General features: G+C 53.9%; 1 protein-coding gene across 1 annotated transcript in view; it reads left to right on the plus strand.

Annotated features, from left to right (window-relative positions):
- Positions 1-4,957: 4,957 nt before the first annotated feature.
- CUNH7orf50 (chromosome unknown C7orf50 homolog) overlaps positions 4,958-19,220 on the plus strand; it is a 98,090-nt gene continuing 83,827 nt past the window's right edge. The window contains exons 1-2 of the mRNA XM_029220885.1: positions 4,958-5,136; positions 15,299-15,428. Coding sequence (XP_029076718.1) covers positions 4,958-5,136; positions 15,299-15,428 — 309 coding nt within the window. The remainder of the gene's footprint in view (positions 5,137-15,298; positions 15,429-19,220) is intronic.

Below are 19,220 nucleotides of genomic sequence, written 5' to 3' on the forward strand. Positions count from 1 at the left end.
TGCTTGCGTAATAGCCGACAGAAGCTTCCCGTCAGAGCTCCGGTCTGTGGAGCAAAGGCCACATGGCAGCCACTCGGATCTGCCCTCCGGCCGGGCGCATCCATTAGAAGCGGTACCTGGTCCTGGGTGGAGCTGAGAGGTTGGGCCCCTCAGGTACGAGTGATTTCCAGATGGGTCATGGTGGGTGGCAGTCAGCTCTGTCAGGCGGCTAAGCGGCAGCCCCAAACCACAGCTGCCACGATTATAAGCTGTGCTATGTCTGTCCAGACAGAGCACAGCACTGGGCACCCGGTTTGTCCCTGTCTGCGTTCCCGTGGGAAGGACGGAGCCCATGCTTGTGGGTCGGCTCAGGGCCATGGTAAGTCCCTGCTCCCTGTTGGGTCTAATGGACGGGGCCTCACCTTCCTCTGGTCACTGTGTTGATGGTGTCAGGCTGGGCGGAGCTGGTGGGGCATGAGTGGCGTGAGTTGTGGATGCCCCCTGAGACGTGTGCGTCGGAGCCCCGAGCTTTGCGTCTGCCACATCACTGAGGTTTTAGGGGACTGGTGGTCTGGGGGAGTTAGAACACCCCTACAAGGCCAGGCCCCTGCTACTGCACCTTCCACCCCCTAGCTAGGAAGCCTCTCGATACCCCCATGACCTGCCCACTCTTCTGCAACCTCCTCCCTGTGAGTGGGGCTGGCTGAGGGACTTGCTGCTAATGAACCAAATGCAGCAAAATGATGGGGTGTCCCCTCTGAGGTTAGGTTACGAGACTGTGACTCCATCATCTCTGGGCCCCTCTTGCTCGCTTGCCCCGGGGGAAGCCCATGCCGTGCTCCAAGCCTCCCTGTGGGGAGGCCCACGGGGCAGGCGACTCAGGGAGGCCTCTGACTGACGGCCAGCGAGGAGGTGACCCTCGGCCCCACGAGCTTCAAGGGGCAAATCCTCCCGGTAGCCAGGTGAGTGAGCTTGGAAATGGACTGTCCCCCAGGCCAGCCTGCCCAGGAGGCTGTAGGAAAGGATGGAGAGGATGGAAAAATCCCAGTTTTTTCCAATCGCCTCTGCCCACAGACCTGGCGGCCGCCTTGACCCCACCTTTGTGGGAGCCCTTCTGGCCAAGGCACAGAGCTAAGTCGCGCCCGTATGCCTGCCCTGCGGAGACTGTGAGCTAATGAATGTTTGTAGTTTTCAGCTGCTAAATTTTGTGCAATCTTCCGTCACAAAGAAAGAGCCCTGCTGCCCGTGCTTGGCCCCTTCGGGGTGCAGGCGGCATAGGCCACACGCAATATGACCACCGCCCATTTGTGGGCTGGTTTTGAGTGGGGCCCAAAGCAAGAGATCCAGTTTGTAGTACAAGTGGTCCCGCACTTGGGTCACATAACCTGGAAGATCCAATAGTGCTAGAGGCACACGCGGCGAGTGAGACCCTGGCAGGGGGCGGGGTGGTGTCTGGCACAGGCCCCTGGAGTGTGGAGCAAAGCCAGGCCTCTGCTGCAGAGAATCACACGTCAGGCTAAGAAGCTCCAAGGCTTAGTAGAGACTGAGCCCCTGACCAGGGGCGTCATGTTAGCACGTGACTGTGAGGCCCTGGGTCAGATCCATTTTACCTGCTCCACTGGTCAAGGTCGTTCTAAGACTGCATGTCCTCCAAGCGGCATGGACCCTAAACGATGAGAAGCTCGCCTGAGTTGTTTTTCAGGAACTTGGAGTCAGTTGTGTCTGGTTCCAGCTGAGCTGGTTAAGAATGGATGGGAGGACCACCGACCCTCCAATGGCCATGGTCCTCTCCGTGACCTTTTGACGTCAGAGAGCTGAAAACTCCACCCTCAAGTCCGTGCTCCCATTTTTGAACGTGCAGAGGCCTGTGGCTCAGCTACACCTTTGCGGAACAAGATTATCCCAGGTTTTTCCACTCGCCTCTGCCCACGCTCCCCGCCCTTACCAGGCCTCAGACCGCCCTGCTTCTTTATCCCATAAATACCCTGAGCCCCTTGCCTTCGGGGAGGTGGAGCTGAGGCTTGTTCTCCCATCTCCTTGCTTGGCTGATTTCCTGCAAACCGCAGCATCTCAGCGTTTTGGCTTTGGGCAAAATGAACCTGGTCCAGTAGTAACTAGGGCGGTCTGCCTTCAGATCCATGAAGCCACGTTGGGTGGGTGTGTCAGCAATCCAGTGCATGCTGACAGTGGTGGTTTTTCTTGGTTTTCTATCACATTGTCTCCTTGTGTACATAGCTATTTTCTACTGAGCATGGGTCATGCTACATGAGCAATTATAATTTGGGGTATAGGACATTATGGTCTTCTACAAAGACTTTAACTTTTCTTCTTTCAGCAGGCTAGAGGCACCGACTGTAAACCCTGAATCACTTAAATACAGTTTCAGAAATTGAAATGAATTCAGAATGGATTTTATGAAGTTCCTGCAAGGGCTGGTCTCTGTTCATATTCACACCGACATTGTAGCCTTTCAGGGTTTCGACCCAAAGATGGGACACTTACAAGAACCCTCCCCCTTGGCAGCCCTAAGCCCGCAAAGCTGACCAAATTTTGTTCAGGTTCTCAGCCTTTCAGCTGTTTCTTCCGAATTGACTGACCCTTGAGGGAAGAACGGCCCCAACTGGAAGGCTCACTTCTCTGGGCTCCTCTTTCTTCCCGTGTTATTGGCCCCATAATATTTCACTGTCAAATTAGCACTCTGATGTCATCAATATATATGTATTTGTTACATAGGTTTTTTTTTTTTTTTTTTGCGGTACGCAGGCCTCTCACTGTTCTGTCCTCTTCCGTTGTGGAGCACAGGCTCCGGACGTGCAGGCTCAGTGGCCATGGCTCACGGGCCCAGACGCTCCGCGGCATGAGGGATCCTCCCGGACCAGGGCACGAACCCATGTCCCCTGCATCGGCAGGCGGACTCTCAACCACTGCGCCACCAGGGAAGCCCTGTTACATAGAGTTTTGAACATTTTTTTAAGCTGTTCTCAATGGAAGGCTGATCTGAGTCACCTCTCCCTTTTACTGAACCAAACTTGGGTCCTCTTGCCCCGGGGCGGGGGGCAGCAAAGCCAGGCTACTGACACTGGGCTGTGGCGAAGGAAGATGCAGGACTTGTTGCAGGCACCAAGCAAGGGGGCATGGCAGCTAGTGTTTAAAAGACCTGAGTTCTCCAAATTCTTTCAGGGAAAGGTGTTTTTTTTTTTTAACATCTTTATTGGCGTATAATTGCTTTACAATGGTGTGTTAGTTTCTGCTTTATAACAAAATGAATCAGTTATACATATACATATGTTCCCATATCTCTTCCCTCTTGCGTCTCCCTCCCTCCCTCCCTCCCACCCTCCCTATCCCACCCCTCTAGGTGGTCACAAAGCACCGAGCTGATCTCCCTGTGCTGTGCGGCTGCTTCCCACTAGCTATCTATTTTATGTTTGGTAGTGTATATATGTTCATGCCACTCTCTCACTTCGTCCCAGCTTACCCTTCCCCCTCCCCATATCCTCAAGTCCATTCTGTAGTAAGTCTGTGTCTTTATTCCCATCCTGCCCCTAGGTTCTTCCTGACTTTTTTTTCCCCTTAGATTCCATATATATGTGTCAGCATACGGTATTTTTTCTTCTCTTTCTGACTTACTTCACTCTGTATGACAGACTCTAGGCCCATCCACCTCACTACAAATCAGGGAAAGGTTTTTAAAAACAGGGTGAGGGAGAGGGTTGTGGGGTGCATGACCAGCTCGTGGACATTCTTCTGATTGGTTGGTGGTGAGGTCATCGGGAGGCAACATCATCAGCCTTCTGGTTCCAGCCGGTCTGGGCTCTACGTGCTCACGGGCAGCGTGCACTCACCTCCTTCCACCTGCTGGGGTTTCAATATCGGCAAAACAGCTCAAAGGACGTGGCTCAGAACATTATCCATAGCCCTTGAGGAGGAACCAAAGGTCCTTGACTTTAATGGCTAAACTATTATTATTTTGTCTTGCTTGACTGTTTTCCTTTCTGCCTTTTCTCACCTCTCAGATTAAACTTATTCTTCGACTAAAGCTTTTCTACAGACAAGAGGCAGGCAGAGGACATTGGGTGAGTGGGGTCTGTTCCCTTCCAGGAAGGCTCCATAGAGTTCTGCTTGGTTACATCCCTACATTACCAGAGCTAAAAATAAAAGCAAAAGTAAACAATACAAGGTAAACATATTTATATTTTTATATTCTATATTAGTTAAGCTTAGGTATGGATGAGAACTTTCTATTTCAGTGGTCATGAAGCCAGATGGAGCAGTTTGAAAACGGAATGGTTTTTCCTGGAGTTGGTAAAGTTGGATATGCTTACACCTGTGGCCCAGTCTCCATATGTGCCTTTCAGAGACTCTCACGTATGTGCACAAGAGAAAAGCAGGGTGTCTGTTACTCGATTAGAAACAAGTTAGTTGTCCGTAGAGAGTGGAACTAGAGAATCCTGGCTTGCTGTCGTATCTCCCACCCCCAGAACCTCCCCTTGATGGCACAACCCCGTCCAGCTGTCCCCAGATTAAAAGTCCGCCGCACCGGCTCTCCCTTCTCTCCCGTTTTCGGTGTCGAGACTATAAAATATTTCTAAGAACCGAACAACGATTTAACTCGTGGTTACTTTCACCGGCGTGGCGTAACCTCCGACCCCAGACACCCTCCGCGGTTGGGCCCGCGTCTGCCTTCATCCCCTCCCCAGGTGACCTAACCTGGGTTTACAGGTGTCTGCAGACACACCGCTGCATTGGCAAACTTGCGCGCAGGTGTAACGCTGGCCACCTCGCAACACTGCGCCCACTTTTTAAGTGACAGCAGTTATAATCTACATCCTGTTTGAGACCAATCCCCGTGGACGGACAGGCGTCGTCCGCTTTGAGTCCCGGGAACCTTGGGGAAAAACCCGCTTAGCCCGCGACCGGAGGGTTGCCTGGCAACCGGCGGCTCCCGGCGGCTCCCGGCGCCCAGGGGCGCCCAGCGATGACGCCACAGGCCCGCGCCCGGCCCCGCCTCACCCCCCCCTCGTGGCTGCCGCTCGCCATTGGTCGGCGGGGAGACGGAGGCGGGCCCCGGCCAATAGGCGGTGCCGCTCCGGTGGGCGGGACCGCGTTACCTGGGCGCCGCGTCTGCCGGAAGCCGGCGTCGGCAGCCACGCGCAGGTAAGCGAGGGCGGCGGGTCGGCGGTGCCCTGCTTGGGTACGAGGCCTGCCGGGCAACCGGGGGCGCGCGGGGGGCTTGGCTGTCCTCCCGTCGGCGGCCTGAGGAGGACGCAGGGCCCCGAGCGCTGGCCGCACCGGAACTCCCCACAGCCCCATGGGTGCCTCCCGCGTGTCCGCGCGACCGGCAGCCCCGAGCCAGTGAGCTCGCCTGGGGTTGGGGGGAGTGGTGCTGATGAGGAAAGGAGACGTTGCTCAGCGTGGCGGAGAGAAGTGAAGCGGGGCGGGGCTCCGGCCGGGGGAGGGGAGGAGAGCCCTGGGGGAGGGTCCTAGAACTGGTGGGACCTAACCCGGCTTAGGTGTTTCACAAGCCCTTCAGGATGCTGAGTCGGAAAATGGCCTGGAGGGGCTAGGGGCGGGGCGGAGGCCAGAGACCAGTTGGAGACTTTCGAATGATCCAGGTGGGAGACGTGGTTGGACCAGGATGCTCGCGGTAGGGGCAGTGAAGGTCCACGTCTGGATGTACTTTGGGGGTGGGGCCACCGGGGTTTACTGTGGGATGGACGGGTGTTTGAGAAAGAGGAGTTGTGGGTGACACTACGGTTTTTAACTTGAGCTGAAATACGCATTTCACCAGCTGGTCTTTTATTGAGGGGACAGACCCTGCAGGAAGATCAGGTTTGTGGAGGATGATGGGGAGTGTGGACTTGACACGTTTTAGTTTGAGACGATGTGTGTGTAGGTGATACACATGAGTTGACAGTGTAGTTGTGCAGTTCAGGGAGAAATGGGGACGTCATCAGCCTCTGGTTGGTGTTTAAAGCCACACGACTAGGTGAGATCTTGGGGGGGTGCTGAGCTCAGGGCCCTTCTGTGTCCAGGGGGCGGGGAGGTGAAGAGGTGGGAGGAAAGCGGGAGAGCGTGGTGTGTCTGGGAAGCGGAGCGGAAAGGGCAGAGCCAAGAGGAGGGACCAGCTGTGGCAGATGCGGCTGGGAGGTCAGTTATGTCCAGTCAGTGATGAACAGAGACGAGCAGAGCCGGACTGGAGGTGGTGTTAGTGGTGAGGTCGCATTTTAATCAGGGGTAACTACTGCAGCAGGGGCCTTGGACTTGTGCAGGGGAGAGGGCGTTTTAAAGGGAGGGTGAGGGAGTGGCAGGGGGCGGGGGTGGCACTCTGTAGAGTTGGGAACTGGATAATTATAGTGAGCAGAAGGGGGTCGGTGGTGTGAAACCCTTCGGGGCTTGCTGACCTGGGGGGGCGGTGCTTCGGGAAGTTAGGCTCCTGCCCTCCCACAGGGGTGGGGCTGAGGATGGGGCTCTGTCTTCAGGTGTTGGCTGGATCCTCTTGGTAGCCTTGAGTTTTCTCAGGCAGGAGCTTTTTAGGGGGGCTAGAGTCACTGTAAAGATGTGGCCTTGAGCCGCTAGAAACTTTTCAAGTCTGTACAGGCCCAGGTTGAGGCCTGTTGAAGGAGGGCTTAGAGGGGCCCCGGCCAGGCTGTGATCAGAAAGTCTGGCGTTAGCAGACGGGTGTCCTTGGTGGTCGTTGGTGGTCTCAGTAAGAACCATCTGGCCAAGTCAGGTGGCAGCCTAATGGGAGAGTGGCTGGAAAGGAGGTAGGGACCGTGCCAGTGGACAGCTCCTGAGGGTTTTCGTGCAGAAAGCACCAGAAACGGGGTGGAGAGCACGTGGAATCAGGGTTTTCAGGTGTGGGACCTTGTAGTCGACTCTGTAGAAGGACAGCTGATGGGGAAGGGGAATTGCTTAGAGCCATGCGTGCCCCTGGGACCAGAGCGCGGCAGAGGCTCGGCCCTGCTCGGAGCAGGCACGGTTTTGCAGTGTCACACGAGGGAACGGTGGGAAGGTCTGAGGGGAGCTTCTGGAAGCTCAGTGATCAGGAATGAACGGAGGAGACGAGGATGTGTTGGAGGTCTGAGAGCTTGAGAGGCAAGAGGAAGAGCTGGTCGTCTGGGTGAGTGGCCGAGTCGGGCCGCGGGGCTTGTTGGGCACCCCTCGAGGCTGGGGCTGTGCCATGTACAGTGAGACCAACCGCGTGGCCCTGGGGACTTCCCGGCCAGGCAGGAACCAGAGCTAGAGTTGGGGCTTTGCCAGGAGAGGGGCTGAGAGTGTTTGTAAAGGCACGATTGTAATGATGGGCCGTGGAAATGAAGTTGTGGGAACAGGAACATGAGAGGTGAGGGGCATTGAAATGTGTAGGGTCAGTGGACTGCGGGTCTTGGTGAGGCTGGAGGATCGCTGAGGCCCAGGGCACCGAGGGGGGCCAGCTGGCAAGATGGGAGGTGGGCTCAGTGGGTGGGATGCTTGGTGTTACAGGGTTTAGGCCACAAGAGGGAGGGTGTGGGGTCAGGTAGCAGAAGAGCAGAAGCTGGAGGCCGTTCATCCGAGTGGGAACTTTGAATAGTCCTGGGTCAGGGTGGACAGGAGCATGACCGTGTCCTGGGCGCCCGAGCTGGGGCTCCAGGCACTGATTCCTGTGGATTCCTTCAGGGGGCCTTCCCTGGACCTGCCGGCTCACATCAGAGGTGACTTAGATGCACCGGGTGAGAGGGGATGTTAGGGGCTACGAGTGATACTTTCAGATTTTAAAAAAGATGTTTTCCCTGAGGCTGATTTATGTTTTAGGTCCTGTGGAGCCCGGGCAGTCTCAGCCTGTGGGTGCTCGCTTGTCCTAATCAGTGACTCCAGCCCAGCCCAGCGCTTTGCTGTCTTCCTCCTGTTGGTCTGACCTGGGCTAGCAGCTTTCTGCTGGTGAGGTTATTTTGCTTCACTGAACACTTCTGAGCTGATATCTTAAAATGGCTTTTCTTTCTTTTTTTTTTTTGGCTGTGCCACATGGCTTGCGGGATCTTAGTTCCCTGACCAGGGATTGAACCTGCGCTCTTGGCAGTAAGAGCGTGGAGTCCTAACCACTGGACCACCAAGGAATTCCCCAAAATGTCTTTTCTTTTATTGTAGAAATTGCTGGAAAGTATAAAGGAAGAAAAGAGCACTTATAATTCTACCCCCTAAAATGTTGATGTTTAATGTATTACCTTCTAGTTTTCTCCTTTGTGCATATCTGCATATAATTGTTCTTAAAGACGAGGGTCGTGTTGCACGTACACAGGTTTATAGTCCATCCTTCCACTTTACGTTGCGTCGTGAGCACCCACTCGAGTGATGGAACAGTTGAGATCACAGTTGTTGATGGGTGTATGGGCCCGTCCCCCGGCACGAAGGAGTCAGCCGTTCCTCAGCCTGCTGCTGGGCAATTACAGTGTTTTCCACTTTTTAATATTAGAGGTAGTATCATCCTTTATATCATGTCATTATCATCCTTACATAAATCTCTGTCTGTGATTATTTCATTAGGGTGAGTTCCTTGACATGGAACCACTGGGCCAAAGCACTTGATTAAATGTTATCAAATTACCTTGAGAACGGCTGTACCGATTTATTCTCCATCAGCAGGGCATGATCATGTCCTTTTCATCATCCTCTGGCTAACGCTGAATAATGTAATTTTTAAAAATCTGTGTAAAAGACATTGGATCTGTCAAATTAACTAAGTGATGTGTGCATATGGCTAAGAAACTCAGTGGTCCTGGAACTTACCACAAACCAGCAGGCAGACTGCTCCTCAGAGGCGAGCACAGTTTCATCTTTCCACTGTTTCTACTGGAATTACTTCCATATTCCTGAATAATAGGCAAATTGGGTGACTTTTTTTGATTTACCAGTTTTAGGCCCAGTCTGTTGATTTGCCCTGAGACGTGTGCGTCCGTGACCTCACCTGTGTGCCCGCCTCGTCAGTCACAAGAAGTACACGAGCTAACACGTGGAAAGCACCAGGAACAGGGCCTGGCACACGGGAAGCGAGATCTCAGTCAAGGCCAGTTTTAGTGATGGTTATGATGCCGACCAGCTCTAATTCCTGCCCCCCAGGTCCTCCTGACCACCAGGTACAGGGAAATCTTAAGTTGGTATTGCTCATAGAAGTTAACCTGAGTCACTGGGATTTTTGCAGAAAGGCCGGTAAGGAAAGAAAACACGATAAAGGTCTCGATGCTGTGACACAGCAACGCCAGGCCACCCATGACGGCCAGTGGACAGAGTGAGGGCGGGGAGGTCCCAACAGGCCGGGGGACGCAAGGAACGCCTTTGACGGCATATGTACATTCGCTGAAACGGTGGTGGTAGGAAACCGTATTTTTCCCTGTTTATTTTTACAAACAGTATTGGGGCGTTACGTGTTTTAATTTACAGCAAATAATTTGGGATTAGAGGTTTTTTTTTTTTTTTTTTTTTTTTAGTGGTACGCGGGCCTCTCACTGTTGTGGCCTCTCCCGTTGCGGAGCACAGGCTCCGGACGCGCAGGCTCAGCGGCCATGGCTCACGGGCCCAGCCGCTCCGTGGCATGTGGGATCTTCCCGGACCGGGGCACAAACCCGCGTCCCCTACATCGGCAGGCGGACTCTCAACCACTGTGCCACTAAGGAAGCCCTAGAGGGGTTTTTTAAAAGTATATTCACAGGGTGTGCAACCATTACCACAAGCTGATTTTAGAACATGTTTCTTTTCCCAGAAGCAACCTGGTACCAACCAGTCACTGCCACCCCTCCCCTTGCCCAGCCCTAAGCAGACACGAATCTGCTTCTGCCTCTGTAATTTGCTTATTCTGAACGTTTCATATAAATGGAATCATACGTCTGTAATATTTTGTGACTGGCTTCTCTCTCTTAGCATGTTTTCAAAATGGTTCATCCATGTTGTAGCCGGTGTCAGTGCTTCCTTCCTTTTTGGCTGAATAATCTGTTGTGTGGATAGAATTCAGTTGTTTATCAGTTGATAGACATTTAGGTTGTTTCCCCCTTGTGGATATTATGACTTACACTGCTGGGAACAGCCAAGTTCAGAGCTTATGTGGGTCTGTTCATTTCACTGATTATTTACATCTATAGGTAGTACTGCGTCACATAACTGTTCGACTTCTTTTTTTAAAAAATATTTATTTATTTATTTGGTTGTGCTGGGTCTTAGTTGTGGCAGGTGGGCTCCTTAGTTGTGGCATGCAAACTCTTAGTTGCATCACGCACGTGGGATCTAGTTCTCTGACCACGGATTGAACCCAGGCCCCCTGCATTGGGAGCGTGGAATGTTATCCACGGCACCACCAGGGAAGTCCCAACTGTTTGACCTTTTGAGGAACTGCCAGACTGTTCTGCAAAGTGGCCACACCATATTCTGTCCCGCCCGCAGTGATGAGCGCTCCAATTCCTCCACATTTTCACCAACGTTCCCTATTATGTGTCTGATTTCAGCCATCCTCGTGTGTGTGAAGTGTGTCATTTGACTTGCGTTTCCCTAATGAGGACCAATGTTGAGCTCCTTCATGGCTTCCTGGCCATTTGTATCTCTTCTTTGCGGAATTGTCTGTTCAAGTCCTTTGTCCATTTTTTGTAAATTTTTAATTTATTTTTAAAGATTTTTTTATTTTTATTTATTTTTGGCTGTGTCGGGTCTTTAGTCGTGGCACATGGGATCTTCCTTGAGGCATGCGGGATCTTTTCTTGCAGCATGTGGGCTCTTCACTGCGGTGCATGGGCTTCTCTCTAGTTGTGGTGCTCTGGCTTCTCTCTAGTTGTGGCATGCGGGTTTTCTCTCTCTAGTTGTGGTGCGCAGGCTCTAGGGCGCGTGGGCTCTGTAGCTGTGGCACGCGGGTTCCAGAGCGCGTGGGCTCTGTACTTTGCGGCACGCAGGCTCTCTAGTTGGGGCACGGGAGCTCAGTAGTTGTGGCACGCGGGCTTAGTTGCCCCACAGCATGTGGGATCTTAGTTCCCTGACCAGGGCTTGAACCCACGTCTCCTGCGTCGTAAGGCAGATTCTTTGCCACTGGACCACCAGGGAAGTCCCTGTCCATTTTTAAAGTGAGTTGTTGGCCTTTTTTGTTGAGTTATGGGTTCCTCATACATTCTAGATACAAGTCTCATGTCAGATATGACTTGCAAACATTTTCTCCACTCCTGTTGATTGTCTTTTTACTTTCTTGCTGGCATCATTTATAGCACAAAATTTTCAATTTTCATAAATCCAATTTATCTTTTTTTCTCCTTATGTTTTTGGTGTCGTAATGAAGAAACTGTTGCCTAATCCAAGGTCATAAAGATTTACTCCTATGTTTTCTAAGAGTTTTATAGCTTTAGCTCTACATTTAGGTTTTTGCTCCATTTTGAGTAATTCTTCTATGTAGTGTGAGGTAGGGGTCCAGTTTCATTCTTCTGCATGTGGATATCCAATTGTCCCAGCACCACCTGTTAAAAAGACTGTTCTTCCCCATTGAATTGTTGTGGCCCCCTTGTTGAAGACTAGCTGACTGTAAATGTAAGGAAATGTCTTTCCTGCAACAAACACTCCTTGTCTCAAAGGTATGAATCACCGTCTCTTGGGACTGAAAAAGAAAGCTTTTTTTTTTTTTTTTTTTTTTGGTACGTGGGCCTCTCACTGTTGTGGCCTCTCCCGTTGCAGGGCACAGGCTCCAGATGCGCGGGCTCAGCGGCCATGGCTCTCGGGCCCAGCCGTTCCGCGGCATGTGGGATCTTCCCGGACCAGGGCACGAACCCGTGTCCCCTGCATCAGTAGGCGGACTGTCAACCACTGCGCCACCAGGGAAGCCCAAAAGCTTTTTATAATATGGAAAAGTCTCTCCCCCCTTTTTAGCAAATAGACTTAGTGATTAAACTTTATTTATTTATTTATTTATGGCTGCGTTGGGTCTTCGTTGCTGCGCGCGGGCTTTCTCTAGCTGCGGCGAGTGGGGGCTACTCTTCGTTGTGGTGCATGGGCTTCTCACTGTGGTGGCTTCTCTTGCTGTGGAGCACGGGCTCTAGTTGCGCGGGCTTCAGTAGTTGTGGCACATGGGCTCAGTAGTTGTGGCTCGCGGTTCTAGAGCGCAGGCTCAGTAGTTGTGGTGCACGGGCTTAGTTGCTCCACGGCATGTGGGATCTTCCCAGACCAGGGCTCGAACCCATGTCCCCTGCATTGGCGGGTGGATTCTTAAGCACTGCGCCACCAGGAAGCCCCCGATTAAACTTTTTAACGATAACTCTCAGAATGAATGTAGATTTAACTTTTATGGTAACCGGTGTGTAAATATTTGCTAAGCTTTTCTTACTGTCCAACAAGGTAATTGGCTGGCAGAGCCCTTTGTCTTTTCAAAACCCTGTGTCAACAGTCTAATTCTTTCAAGATTTCTTATTACACTGCTAATTGAAGCTTGCAGCCTCTGGCTTGGGATACTTTCTTAAGATAAGGCTTAATTAAAGACCTTGGCGCCTGGCAGTTTTCTGATTGCTCAGTAGTGATATTCCTTCGGTGTTCTGTAATCAGTCATGGCCCCAAAGCGGGCAGAGGGGCCCTTCACCCTGGCTCCATGTCCTTTCCGCCGTGGCCCTGTGATTGTCTGGCTTGGTTTGTGGTGCAGCTTGATATGCTGGTTCACCTTACACGTTCCTTGCTCCAGACGGGAATCTTAAGGCAGTCTGGCTCTTTTTTATAGAGAATGGTATTTAGAACTCAAATCTGGGTTCTGGGCCCTTTCCGCTATGATCACCCTTTTCATAATCACCGTTTCCCATAGCCCTTTCCTTCATTCCTTTTTTTTTTGCCTAGCATCATTCTCATTTCCTGACATGTTTGTCTCCCCCATCAGAATGCGAGCTGCGTGTGGGTGGGCACTCTGGACCGCGTGGTCCAGCCTGGAGCCGCTCCTGCATGTGGCCAGCACTCTGCGATGGAGACGGTGACCGACAAGTGAGGAAGTGCAGGGGCCTGTGGGGTGGGGCTGCTGGTGACTTGAGCGTGCTTCCCCTCCCCCCCATGTTGATGTCATTTGTCCGTCTGTCCCTGTGGAAAGTTTTGCTTTGGGGGAAGTTAAGGTCTCATTAAGTGGTTCAGTGAGACTGATGCCTGGGTGAGAGACCTGAGGGCAGGCAGCTCTGCTCCGGACGCCCCTCCTCCACCTGCAGACCTTGCTCCCCTGGACGCTACCTGGCCCAGGGCCTCCTCCAGTTCTTCACACGCTGCCTCCTCTGTCTGCCTCTGGCCCCTCAGAGGCCCCTGAGCCGCCCTTCCCGTGGCTGCCAGCCTCCGGGGCGCCTGCTCACTCAACCCGGTTCTGCTTTCTCGACAGTGTTTATCTCTGTGTGAAAGCACTGGCTCGTTCACTTAAATAGGTCTGGATCTCACACCAGAAGGAGGCTTCTCGAGATCAAGGCTCTTCCTTCCCTTGCTGTTTGCTCTGTGTTCAGCATGCAGCAGTGCCTGGCACAGAACTGGCTCTCGATAAACACTTGTGGAGTGAATGAGTTGCATTTTCGAGCATTTGTGGATGGAGTCCAAAATGAATTCTGGTGTCAGAGGAAGAAGGTATTGGGTTTGTGTGTCCATTCCCGTGCAGGCAGCCTGGGACAGCGTGTCCGAAGTGACATGAGCGTGAATATTGTGGGTGTGTGTAACATACATGTTACATGCTTGTGTCTGTGTGATACATACAATACACATGCATGCAGATGAAGCCAGTGGAGTGACTTCAGGATAGATTAAACGAAATACATGCTTGTAATTTGTTAGAATAAAAGCTGATACTAGCAGCCCTTGTAGATAGAGTTTTAAAGGACTAGTATTAAAAAAATGAGACTGAGCTGTGGGTGTGGGGGAGTCCCTCGCAGTCCCGTCCCGAGACAGAAAGGGAGAGCTTTGGCTTATGTCCTTCAGACATTTGCCTGTAAGTACGTGCATAGCTTTCTCTGTTGTTATTTTCTTAAACAAATAGAAAAGTGTGACACTACTCGTCGTGTTCCGTTCCATCCTGTACATGTAGCGCTGTCTCATTGATTTCAGTTATTGCGTGATATTCCTTTTCCAGGTTTATGCTGACTTACCCCCTGCTTGATTGACGTGTGACGAGAAGTGTGCGCGCACGTGTGTGTGTGTGTGTGTGTGTGTGGCTTGTACGAGCTGGCCATGGCCTCTGTGCCAAAGCGCCTTCTACCCTGCACCTCGGGGTGCTCACGCTGTAGCTGCTGGGACTCCGAAACTTTCCTGTGTTTTCAGCTCCTTTTGGGCTCCATCCAAAGGGGGCGGGGTGGGGAGGATCCGGTCAGTTCCCGTGTCCCCCTCGGGGTGGGCCTGGGGCCCTGCGGGCGGCCTCCCCCCATCCCCAGCCCTCACGACGCCCCTCGGAGGTCCCCGCAGCCAGTGACCCTCGGGTGGAGGCCTCTCCCCCGACCCCTGCCTAGTTTCTGGTGCCCTGACCGTTTCCCTTGGCTCCCATCATCCGGCCCCACAGGGGAAGCTGGGTTTGCAGTTCATGTTCACGGGCGTTCTTCTGTCCTTGTGCGTGGAGTTCTAGATACTGCTGTGCTTGAGGAGGGAGACATAATCAGAGCCTCTTGGACCTGTGTCGCTCCTTCAATGCGGCCCCGGTTGGGGCTGCTTCCACAGTCCAAGGAGGCCACCCCAGACTCATCATGGCCACCTCCAGCCACAGGTGACCGAGGGCCTAGTGACTGCATGGTGGTCACTGCCAGCCCGTGTAGGGCTGCAGCATCCCTAGTTGATGGGGAAGTGAGTTACTCCGTAATAGTAGAAAATGAAAATAATCCCAGATAGTCATCAATTAGGGAATAGACAAATGCTCGCAGTTTTCACTTTTGGAAAATTTGGATACTGTCACTAAAAATGCTATTTCTTTTCCTCTTTTTTTTGGTGAGGGGGCCTGCACTGCGTGGCATGCGGGGTCTTAGTTCCCCGACCAGGGATCAAACCCGTACCCCCTGCAGTGGAAGCGTGGAGTCCCAACCACTGGACCGCCATGGAAGTCCCTTCTTTTACTCTTAAAAGCTTATGTTCATGTTGAGTTAGAAACAGAGCATATAATCTGTGTGTGATGGCAGCTATGTTAAATAAAACACTCAGAAGAAAGACAGGAAATCCACCACAATGGTTAAGTTGTCCACAGGTGATGAAACGAGAGCTGGAATTTGTAACAGTGACTGTATGTTTCCCACACTTTCTGAAATAGCTTTGTATCTTTTATAATGCCCTCCCCTCTCTGTTAATTGAGAATTTTTATTTCCTGTGTCTTTATAGTTTACTTTCTCTGTTACAGGATGGCAAAACAGAAGAGAAAAGATAGCCAAGTGACAGAGAAAAAGAACAAAAAACTGAAGAAGGCGGCAGCAAGAGAGACGCCTCTGGCACCTGCGGCCCCGCCGGGCACTGAGGGGGCCCCAGCCGAGGTAGGTGACGTGGGCGCGCTGGCCTCGCCTTGTTTCTGGACCTGGAGGGGGACTCAGTGGTCACGTGGCAGGCGTCGGGGTGGACAGGCCCCCATGGACATGCCCAGTGCCTTTTAGAGGCAGTTGTAGGGCAAATAAGACTTGCAGTAAACTGTAGGTTGGAACCGCACAACTGCCATTCTTCAGCTACCAGACCTCAGGTTGCTGTTGGTGTCCCCGGTGTGACAAGGTTTCGATGGCATGGTGGCCCGGTGGAGGCCTCTGTTGGCCTGGCCGCAGCCGGGCCTTTGAGCCCGTCAGACAAGGGAGGGCCCTTCACATGGCGCTGCGTGGGCCGTGGCCTGGGGTCTGTATTTACGAGATCACAGCTAAAAGTGGTCAAGGTCCACCACAGAAGCATGTGTCTACGTTTGAATTTGTTTGCTGTTACCTCTCAGGTTCTGAGTGTTCATACTTTTCTTCTGTATTGAGCTGACTCTGCAATTCCTAGTGTGTAGTGGGTCAAAATGGCGTAAGATGTTACAAATCTTGACAAGTTATTCAACATGAAGTAAAAGTTGATGGGCGACTCATGTCATGAGGGGCGGCTTTGCTGGGCCCTGAGCGGTGGGTGAAGGTGCCGACCGTGCATGAGGCTTGCCTGGTGCGGCCTCGAGCCCGCATCCCACGTGAGCGCCCGGTGACCCTGTGCTCATCCTTGGTCCACGGGGAGGGAAGTGTCGTCGGAGCCGCGCCGCATAGCGTGTCGAGTGACTTGGGGCCATCGTCAGACTCGCCTGTGAGTATCTACCATTAATCGGCGACTAGATCAGGTCCTCGTTTGGGTCTTTCGGAAAGGAAGCGATGGAAATCCCCCGACAGGATGGGTGGTGTGTGGCTGGTGGGTTTCATCACTCTTTTTTTCTTTTTTTGGCTGCGTTGGGTCTTGGTTGCTGCGCGCGGGCTTTCTCTAGTTGCAGCGAGCGGGGGCTGCTCTGTTGCGGTGCACGGGCTTCTCATGGCGGTCGGTGGCTTCTCTTGCTATGGAGCACGGGCTCTAGGCGCGCGGGCTTCAGTAGTTGTGGCTCACGGGCTGTAGGTGCGCGGGCTTCAGTAGTTGTGGCTCATGGGCTCTAGGTTCACGGGCTTCAGTAGATGTGGCTCGCAGGCTCAGTAGATGTGGCTCATGGGTTCTAGAGCACAGGCTCAGTAGCTGTGGCTCACGGGCTTAGTTGCTCCGCAGCATGTGGGATCTTCCCAGACCAAGGCTCGAACCCATGTCCCCTGCACTGGCAGGTGGGTTCTTAACCACTGCACCATCAGGGAAGTCCCGGTTTGGTCACTCCTATGCCCTAGTGTTTCCAGCTCTGCCTTTGTCTCAAGCCTGGGCCGTGCACGCTGCTGAGACTCGGGGCGCATGTACCCCCTTCATATAGCAGAGGGGCTGGGGCAGGAGGGCCTGCCCGTTGGCCAGCACCTCCTCGACTGCAGGCCCAGCCGGGCCCTGGGGTGGATCCCAGGCCACTGTGCTGCGGGCTCCGTGCAGGACTGCTGGTCCGACCCCCAGGACACCGGCTGGCTGGGCAGTTCTGTGCCAGGGGGACGCGTGACGGCACTTTTCCTCTGTGGTGGGTGGGCAGGTGCAGGGCCTGTGCCGACAGAGAACGGCTCCACTGGGTCTGGGGTCGTCTCCCAGCTGCCACCTCCGGGTGTCGGGGAGGAAGCCAGGCCGGCACTCAGGCCCGTACCTATCCTGGGTGCCCCTTTCTCTGCCTTCTCTCCGGCTGAGAACCGCAGGTCTGGTGCCACCCGAGCCCGGGCGCCTCTCCCTGCACAGAAGGCCCGCGCTTACAGGACCCAGGTCAGCCAGCCGGGCCGCATCGCTGGCCCCCACGTCCTGCTCTCACCCGGGCTCGTAGCCAGTCCCATGTCCCCTGGGCCCCTTCTCGTCATCCTCGCCTTCTGTGCCGCTGGATCCCCAGTTTTGTCAGGCCTTTTTGGTTTCTAGACCCTAGAGGGAAACTGTTTTTTTAGAGCTATTCCAGTTCCCATTCGGTGGTCTGGCCCCCAATCCCTGCAGAACCTCCAGTACATGTGAATTTCTTGGGCCTTTCCTGGACAATTTCCTACTTTTTCTAGACTCCTCCAATTTCTTTAAAACGAACTCCAAGTGACTCCAAGTGACAAGTCCTGGTGACTTGTCATTTTGTTCTAAATCTCTAGCTTTCTGAGTGGCCTCTGCTTGCCGGCTGCTGGTTCACTGGCAGGACCCCCAGACTGTGTGGGTTTATGATAAGTAATGGCACAGCTTAAAGGCTCTGCCTGAGATGGGTAATGATTCTGAAATTCAGGCAATTTTTTAAAAAGTGATTTTTTTGTTGTTGTTATTTAAGTACATGTTGATTAAAAGAAATTTGGAAAACAAAAGCAGGAAGAAGAATTTGGGTATGTTTCCTTCCAGTGTCTCTTGCTGCCTCAGTTTTTGGTTGGTTGGTTAGTAACTTGTGCACATGGTCCCCATGGGGTCTGTGCTCTGCAGCTTCGCCTTGGTCCCCAGGGGTGCTGGGGGAGCTCGGGTGGGTCCCTGCGCGGTCAGTGCTGGGCTCGGGGCTGGTGTCCTGAGGAAATGGAGACTGTGCTTCCTCGAGACCACATCCTGGTCTCTGCTCATCAAAATCCTCTTCACCCGCTCTCTCTCCGGTTCTCGGTTCTCGTGGGAAGCTGGGGAGCTGCTGTGTTAGGCCTTTTTAAAGGAGGGACCCTTCCGTCTGCAGAGGGTGGGTGGCCAGAGCCTGGAGAGAGCGTTCCCGTCGCTGGGAGCCCATGGAAAAGTACTGCACCGTCCCCGCCCCAGCTCCTGCGCCAACCCCCGCAAGGAGCCCCAAGGAGCCTCTGCCCCCTCTTGGGCCATGGTGCTGTCCTCCCGGAAATGCCCGTCCAGGGACCCCTCGGGTCCCTGTGCAGTCACTTCCCACAGCCCAGGCCCTGAGCCTGCGCCAGGAGGGCTGAAGGATCCCCCGGGGGGGGGGCGCTCGGCGGGGTGGCCCCATCCCTCTCCTGTCCTGTCCAGTCCCCGCTGCCCTGGTGCCCTTGTCCACAGCGTGTGACATCTGTGTGGCTGAGCCCTCCGTCCACTTCTTGTCCCTGCCGTTGACCCGAGGGGCGCGTGGGCTGGGATAGTGGAGGAGGGGTGGCCTGTGGTGCCGCTGAGGCGGGGACAAGTCCTCCCGGCGCTGGTTCTGTGGTGCCGGCTGCTGCTCCCGAGAGGCCCTGCCCCGCGCCTGTCCTCTTCCCTGTCCTGCTAGAGGGGCTTGCGAGGTGGGGGGTTCGAGGGTCTTCCCTCTTCCGAGGGTGGTGCTCGAGCACAGGGTTCTCGGAGTTGGCCCATGTCTGCCCGTCTGGTAGCTTCTTAACCCTCCCCGTGAGCTGGGAAGATGGGGTCCGGTTCTGTCTTCACGTCCCTGGACCCCTTCCAGAGGAGGCTCCGGCTTGACAGGGTCGGGCGGACTGGTCTAGCGAGCACGGCTGTGTGGTGGTGAGGGGTCTGCAGGCCTCAGCCCCCCCACCCCGCCCTCCCTGGGGAGGTACCGCCCCAGACGCAGAGCCGGACCTGGGGGGTGGGGAGACACACCAGAGCAGCAGTCACCCTTGGAGCCAGTGACTGCCGCCTTGGACGGGCACCTAGGCTGAGCTGGCTGCCTCCTGCTGCTGTAAATACACTCAGGCTGTCTGCAGATTGGGGGGGGCGGAGTGGGGGGATCTTGGGGGGTGTGAGGGGAGCTTGGGGGGAGTGGGGGGGAGCTGGGGGGAGCT

This window comes from Monodon monoceros, unplaced genomic scaffold, assembly GCF_005190385.1.
Source record: "Monodon monoceros isolate NGI ecotype Baffin Bay Population unplaced genomic scaffold, NGI_Narwhal_1 Super_Scaffold_13, whole genome shotgun sequence".
Classification (NCBI taxonomy): domain Eukaryota; kingdom Metazoa; phylum Chordata; class Mammalia; order Artiodactyla; family Monodontidae; genus Monodon; species Monodon monoceros.